The sequence below is a fragment of the Gavialis gangeticus genome, unplaced genomic scaffold, assembly GCF_001723915.1.
Source record: "Gavialis gangeticus isolate Ggan-Ray unplaced genomic scaffold, GavGan_comp1, whole genome shotgun sequence".
Classification (NCBI taxonomy): Eukaryota; Metazoa; Chordata; order Crocodylia; family Gavialidae; genus Gavialis; species Gavialis gangeticus.
In genome coordinates, this window is record NW_017728992.1 from 114,024,737 (window position 1) to 114,032,742 (window position 8,006).

Here is an 8,006-nt window from a genome sequence, read left to right on the forward strand (position 1 = left end):
GCCACCTGTGCTGTTCAGGGGGACAGCACATGTGGTATTTAAGGCTCATGGGACCAAGAAATGGAGTGGGAATATGACATTTAAATCCCAAGGCCTGGGAAACAGGGCAGATATAGCTTCCCCAACCCTGTTTCCCAACTGAGAAGCTTTGCAATCCCTGCCCCTGCTTCCCAGCTGAGTGGCACAGGTGGGAGGGGAAGCCAGTGTGGGCTAGGACCTAGGCCCCAACTGTGCCACTTGGCTGAGCAGTAGAGGCAGCATCTAAAGCTGGGGTGGGAAATTATTTTAGCTGGAGGGTCACTTGAGGAGTTTTGGTGAGTTGTCGAGGGGTGCAAGGGTAGACCTGCCCCCTGGTCACCATCTTGGAACTACAGTACTCAACCCTAACCCCTGAATTTTGCCATCAAAAATCCCTCCCCTTGCCCCAGAAATACTCCTGGGAGGTGATGTGGGGAGTGGTGATATCTTGAAATCAGAATAAAAATATAGTGTATACTGAAAAATCAAATATCTACTATAACTTATTTTTTAAATAAAATTAAAATATTTTGCACTGATTTGTGTGTTTGCATAGTGTATCTAGAGGCAATTATAATAGTTCAAAATACAGTTTTAGTCTTGTATATTGTGTGCGGTGGGGGTAAGGGGGTGTATGTGGGGTGTGTGGTTGGGGAGTGGATGTGTGTGTGGTGGGACATGGGGGAAGGTGAGGAGTGGGTATGGAGGGGTTAGTGTGGGGTATATTGTTGGGGTGGAGTGTCTTGGAGGCTGTGGGTATATGCATGAGTATGGTTGGGGGTGGGGTGTATAAGTGTGTGTGGAGGGGTTGGGGGGTGGCCCTTGGAGTTCCTGGAGTGTGCCAGTCCCTGGATCTGCATGTGGTGGCAGCAAGTGGGGCCAGCCCTGCCTGGATCCATAGCATGCATCTCCCTGTGATCCCAACCCAGTCCCTGGCCACAGGTGGCAGCAGATGCAAGGCCAGGCCCACCTGGCCATGTAACATGCAGCTCCCATCCAAGGCCCTAGCTACACATGGTGGCAGCATGCAGGGCCAGCCCCACCCAGCCTAATAGCACTTCTACCTAAGTTCCCATTCACACATGGTGGCAGGGTGCAGGACCAGCCACACTTGGCCTCATAGCCACAGCTCTTGTGCTCCCATCCCAGGCTGCACATGGTGGCAGGGAGCAGGGCCAGCCCCATCTAGCCCTGTAGTATGCTGTTCCTGCACTACTGCTCAGTTCCCCAGCCGCGTGTAGTGGCATCATGTGGGGCCAGCCTGACCCAGCCCCATAGCACACAGCTCCTGCAGTGTGCAGGACCAGCCCCACCTGCCACTATAGCGCATGGCTCCCTGTAATGCTGCTCCTTTCCCCTAGTGGGAGTCCCTGGCCCTGGCTCAGTGGGGTCCTTACCTGAATTCCCACTCTCCAGGGAGGAGGCAGGAACCAGCCATGGGGTGGCCAGATGAAAGCTTCATCAAGCAGGGGATTCTTGTTTTTAGCCCCTCTTGGCTTGGAGATGGGGGCAGGTCAGGCCAGGTCAGGGTCAGGGGGTGGTTGGTTAGCAGGGACTTGCCATCTAGCAGAGCGACAGCTCAGGGCCAGGGCTTACAGAGGGGCCCCACAGGCTGGATGGGATTGTGTGGCAGACCAAATTCAGCCCTGCAGGCCATATTTTGCCTGCCCCAATCTAAAGTTTAGAGGGCCAAGAACCAGGGCAGGGAGCCTGGGAGGTATTTTCTTGGGTCTGGAATCCTCCCTGGTGCACCTGTCTCCCCCAGTGCACTCCTCCAGGTTGAACTGGAGGGGCACATGGGATAGGGGCACTTCTCCATCAGTAGGAGAAGCTCTGGGAGATCTCCAATCTCAGGTGCAGTTAACTGTAGTTCTCCAGATTGACCCAGAGGAGTGCACCACTGGGGGGTTTTTCTTTCACAGTGGGAACCCTCCCAGGGTTTGAAGAGGGTTCCCCTCCCTGCCCCCAGGAGAATGGTTCTCCCGGCCCTGACAGTCAGCTGTTTGACAGGACAGGCAACAAGGTCCCCTTCTACCTGAGACCTTGGAGAACTAGAACTTTGTGGAAGAGCCATTTTTCTTCTGGGAGAAAGTGCTTGAATGGCTGTACACTCTCTTTCTGCCAGGGGAAAGATTTTTTTCCTGGTACAATTGTAATGCCTCTCAGCCTGAGTTTGAGTGCACTACAAGCCTAGTTTACAGGTTCTTCTGAGTGAGTGGAAGAGGAATTGGAGCCACAGTATAATGTTAGACTGAGGATAACTGCAGTTGAAGACAGACAGAACAATGGGTAGGTCGTGAAAGCTGCCAACATAGAATCTCTGTGTATTGTTTGGAGACATTTAAAAGACAGCCCTTCGAACAAACATAGCTATTTTCAGAGGTTGTTCACTTTTTTTATCAAGGATACTGGAGATAAGAATATGGCAAGATTCATGTTTTTCCATCTTTTTTTTTTCCTATAAGCCATTTTATAGATCATGGAGCAGATATGATCAATGTGATAAATTAGTAGTTTTTATTTAGATTTGTTACTTTATTTTATTTTTTTTAATTTATGACATTTCTATTCAATCCTTAGGTACAAGTTCTTCGCAATGCAGGAGAAGAAGTGACCCTAACAGTGTCCTTTCTGAAAAGATCACCTGCTTTTCTCAAATTGCCATTAAATGAAGACTGTGCATGTGAGCCTTTCTGGTTTTGCTAAAAGAAAAATCCCTTCAGTGTTCGTGTGAATTTCTACTGTTACAGTTTCCAAACCTTCTGTACACTGACAGTGATTGACAGGGGCTTTTTCAGTCAGTATTGTGTCCTGAATATGAACTTTTCATATCACCATGTGCTTTATTAGTATTCATTGCAAGCTGAACAATGCTATCTTTACTTGAGAAACTGAATACCAGACCCTCTGCTGGTGTGAATCATCATTGGTTTGTTTAAAACCACAGTGCTACACTATTGTACACCAGGAGAGGCTCTAGTCCCACATACTTAACAGATATTTTTCAAGCAACATAAAACTAACATTGTGATTAGAAAGTATGTTCTTTCCAAATGTGAAAGTGGGTTTGAAGATAAACATTTGAAGGCTTAACTTCTCAATTTATAGTTCAATCAGTGGGGTTAGTGGAAATGCCTCTTTAACTGAAGATGAATATACTCTGAGCTGATTAGTGTGTTGTTTAGTTCCAGAGAGTTTTAGTTCGCTAGCCCCAGTGGGAACTTGAAAGAGATGTATGGAAGCAGCTGCCTTCCTATAATTATAATAAATTATAAGTGTTGGTGCATAATCAGTATATCCATGGATGTTTATATCTGTGTGCCTATGCCTTTAGTCATTCCTGCTTTCTGTCAGCTTCCCTCTTCTAAAAGAATAAACATAATTTTAAATTTTAAATTATAACACAAATATTCATTTGAAAACCTATTTTATTTAATATGGTTAATCTTTTGCACATGGTTTTGAAAGTAAGAGGAAATGACCTAGTATGAATTTAAGTAAACTTAGATCTAGTGTATAATTATGGGGGTGAAGTCCTTTACGCACTTCCTGGTATCGTGTAAGTACATACACAGAAAGAAAATTTGGTCTAAAAATATTTTCATTTAAGAAAGTAAATATATGCTGTAAGAAATCCATGCCTCCATTCATGACAGACATCTACAGCTACTATAGTATTACTTCAATATTGAACAATTAACACAAACGTGCATTCAGATAAATGTAGACAGCATCCTTTACATTATTCTCAATTCCTTTTAGTTCTTACACTTTGTACAATATTTTTTATATAAGTAGAACTGTTGAAATATTTTCATTGGGCAGGTGTCTCAGGTCCAGATTGGACCCTGCCCAGAAAAGAAAGACCCAATCTGTAGCTCTGGAATTACAGCAATGGCCTATGGGCCAGGACTTGAACATGGCTTTTCTACAACCCTAACCAGAACCCTGATCTAAACAATGGTTTGAGAGTCAAGAAAATCAGGGTGTGAATTGTGTACAACTGATACACGGAATATTATTAGGTTTACCTCAATTATTCACTAATTTAATTTTGAACAACGAATAGCTGAAAAGTCAAGGGCTGTTCTGTTGATATTTCAGAAATGAAAAAAAAGTAGCAAACTAGTCCTTGCAACATAACAGTACTTAGGAAAAATGTGTATATGAATGTAAATTCTAACAGCATGAATTAATGAACAACTTTATATGCATGAATACTTTTATTAGGTGTCCCTAGTGACCAAAGCAGTGGCACTTCCTCTCCCCTCTGTGACAGCGGTTTGCATCTCAATTACCATCCCAACAATACGGTAAGAGATTAACTTTGTTTTATATGTCAATGATAACTAGGTATTAGTTAGTGAATTGAATACAAGTGGTAAATATCTTTAAAGATATTAGTATAATGGAGTCATCTGCATAACACTGGATTTGGTTGTTGATTGAAGGTTTCCACATACTTTTGTACATATCTGGAACATAGTTAATTTGTCCTTTAAAAATGCATCTTCTGTTGATAAATACAACTGAGTGTAGAGTTCCTGCCAAAGAAAGAACATGCTGCAAGTGTAATAGGGAGAAAACATACTTTTTAACATTAGAAAGCATTCTTATTTATATAAGCAGGAGATACTTCTTACAAAGTATGTTTAAGAAGACTTTTAAAAGCAACATGGATGCTGCTGCTGAATAATCTGATTAGCGCTGAAAAGTGTTTTATGTAAAAAAAAAAAAAAAGTTTCTTCATCAAAATGTATATTGTTCAGAGAAAATAGTCATTTTGATACATTTTCTGGGTTCAGGAGTATTTAAAATTCTTTTTTAAAGAAGTATTGAAAATGTAAAAAATCCCATTTTAACTCTTTTACAATTCTGATTTTCATATAAAAATGTCAGTTGTTCATTTTGAGTTTTAAATTAGTTCCTAATCAAATGCCAAAAAGTTCAAATTTAAAACAAAATACATTGAAATGATCATAATACTGTATTTCTATTAACTTCATCCACAATGGTTTTTAAAAATGTTTTGATTCACAAAAACATTTCAGCCTTCCAAATTTTAAAATGTCCAGACATTCTCACAGAACCAGAAAATCTTTTTGCCTAGCTTTCTCTGTCATACAGTATATGCAAAACAGGATATTTTCAAGATTAATTTTATATCTGTTTTAATATTCTCTCACACAAATTCTGACCTTGGAAAAATAATAAAAAATGATATTCATTTTCAACAACAACCAAAAAGGCAAGGTATCAAGATTTTTCCACAAAAGAAGGCAGCCCACAAAACTAATGTTTCCCCAGCTCAGTTACCTGAAAACCTCTTTTTCCACCTTAAAACACCTCTGTGAAGCATGGAGTATGTGCTGGCCCCCATCTCTGCTCAAGTTATTTCCAGAACTGAAGCTTTGTCATTTGTTACAAATAAAACAAAATAAAAACCTCTTTCTGTTAAAATGTATTGATTTCAATTTTTTTAAGGTAAAATATTTCAGTGTACCTTTTTGCCTGTTGTTAAGGTCTGTGTGTTTAAAATGTCATTAATTAGCATAAAGTTCTATTCAAAAGTGATAACAATAGCACACTGACATTTTAACATGAAAATCTGCAGATAAATATTCTGATTTTTGAGTCAGAAATACCTCTGGAGAATATGGTACACTTTCTTAGCAGTGTAAGAAAATGGCTTTTAGCAGAGGAACACAGTGTATTATTAGGAAAAAAATAGCTGTCACCTTACAGGTGATATTTAACAATTACATTATGGATATCAAACAGTATTAAGTGAAAGTTCCTGCTTAGCATAGAAAACTCTATGAATAATCCATTCTAAGTTGTGCGGCAAATAACAATTATATATTAAATAGCTTTATATCTACAAGAAATTATCGTCATTTGAACTGAAGAATCCACAGGCTTGCAGTCAGTTGCACTCTGGTTATAGTGGGATTCTGCTGAGACATAAGAATCTGCCTTTATGAATCAGACTTCATTAGGTCTCAGTGCTTGTGAACATTAACTGATACAACCTAGCTGTTGGGGATTTTGCTCCACTAGTTTTTGAGAGGACCCACTTATTTGTTGTTTAGAAGTTTGGATTGATTTTCAGTTGGTAAAAATACATGTAAAACCTAACATTTCCTAGGGTTTATTTAATTATTAATTAGAAAGGTTGTTGTTTGGAGTTGATTAGCTGTTGTTCTCCTATTTATAATTTTCATTCATCTGAAAAAGAGACAGAAAAGATGTTGGTGGCAAATCATAAACCAGGAGGTAAGAATAGTTAATAATCCAATCAAACAGTTGTCTGACACCCCATGTTTGGCCCCAATAAATGTTTCTTTATCCATTTATTTATTAAAACATAAGAGCATAAAATGTTCCATGTTAGGTCAGACCAATGCTCCATCTAGCCCAGTGTCCTGTCTCCGCCAGTGGCAGGAGTGGAAGTGTTACCAGATTTGCCCATCACTTTGGGGTGTGCTCATTTATTTGGGATATATTTCTAGGGTCTCTGTAATTCTATTAATGTGCTGCTTGTGTACTGGTGTTTCTATGTGGAGCTGTATCTCGCCCTTCTTCAAGTCCTCACCCCCAATGGAGCTATCTTGCAGGACTCAGTTCAATGGGGCTGGGTTCCTCCAGCAACCAGATCAATCACATATGTACAAATACATACAGATTAACGTAACATGCCTGACCCAGCTGGGTTGATCAGCACGGACAGGCTGGCACCCTCATATGCAAGGAATCAGTTCATTAAGGTAACAACTAAATGCAGTCAGACACAAACACACAGGTAAACAGAATGTCTCTGAATCTGGCTGGGTGTCCAGATGACATGGGCCAGCATTCAGTTCATTAGGGCATGTCTGAGCCAAAATGGGTTAACTAGCCCATACAAGCTGATTCCCTTATGTGTCTTTAAACTCAGCACATCCCAATCTTTTGCCCTAACTGTCCGAGTAGTGATAGTCTTTTGATGAGCAGACCCCACAGTATTTCTGGGCTTCACAGGGATCTTTGGCTTAGATAAAAGAAGCGTTGCTGCAGAGCAAGTGGAGAAGGGGAAGCAGAGAAGGAAAAATACACCCGGTACCACCAGTTTGACAATAAAAGTTATTTATTGCTAAGTATATGAAATTTATAATGGTACTGGTAATAATAGACATGCAAGGGAAAACAATCAAAAACAATTAGACTATTACCCTGGTTTAATTGAGTATTTGGGAAAACCTAGCTCAAGCTTAACTAATAAAATTTAGGTTTAGAAAGCTATGCCTAGAGAGAAAAAGAGAAAGAGAGAGAGCGAGAGCTGGGATCTCACCATTCCAATGCACTCGGGTTGTTTGCTGACAGGTAGAGTTCTTAGCACGATTGTCGAAGGTTAAACATATGACGGAAAGAGATGATCTGTTTCTTCCAGCTTCTTGAGATCAACGGCAGATGATGTCAGAGAGATTTCTCCCTCTTGAAGCATACAGTTTGCTGCTTTTACAACCTTCTTATACCCCTAGTCTAGCCTCTTCAAAGCATTCTTTTAATTGTGTAAATAATTGTCTTTTCTAGTGACAAGGAGTTATGTGGTTTGGAACATCTCAAGCAACTGATTAATAACCAGGAAAAACATAAGGTTAAGGAGTAAGCAGACACTTAGGAGCCAGCTTGAAATTCTTATGAATAGAAGATATGCTGGATGGGATACCACATTGTTTCTTCTCACATGGCTTAGCTATGCTTGCAGCATCAGGGTTTTGTATTTTTACCTGTTGTGAATAAGCCTCAGTTTAGCATGACTTCTAGATCTTACTTAAAGGGATTATTTGGAGTGTTCATAAACTTTGTGGGGAGGACTTCCCCCAGTAATCCCAGGAAAACTATCACAGCATTTGTGGTCAGGACTCCAATGGGCTGGAAGCTGTGATGAACTTTTAACCATTGTTCAAATGTTGCCCATACCCCCTCTGACTTGGTCTCTTGCTTCA

At 40.5% G+C, this 8,006-nt stretch overlaps 1 protein-coding gene across 2 annotated transcripts in view; it reads left to right on the forward strand.

The window, feature by feature from the left end:
* The window catches only part of SNTG1 (syntrophin gamma 1), a 464,795-nt gene that overhangs the window by 210,878 nt on the left and 245,911 nt on the right, over window positions 1–8,006 (forward strand). For both annotated transcript variants that reach the window (XM_019527106.1, XM_019527115.1), the window contains exons 8-9: window positions 2,599–2,701; window positions 4,249–4,331. In XM_019527106.1, coding sequence (XP_019382651.1) covers window positions 2,599–2,701; window positions 4,249–4,331 — 186 coding nt within the window. The remainder of the gene's footprint in view (window positions 1–2,598; window positions 2,702–4,248; window positions 4,332–8,006) is intronic.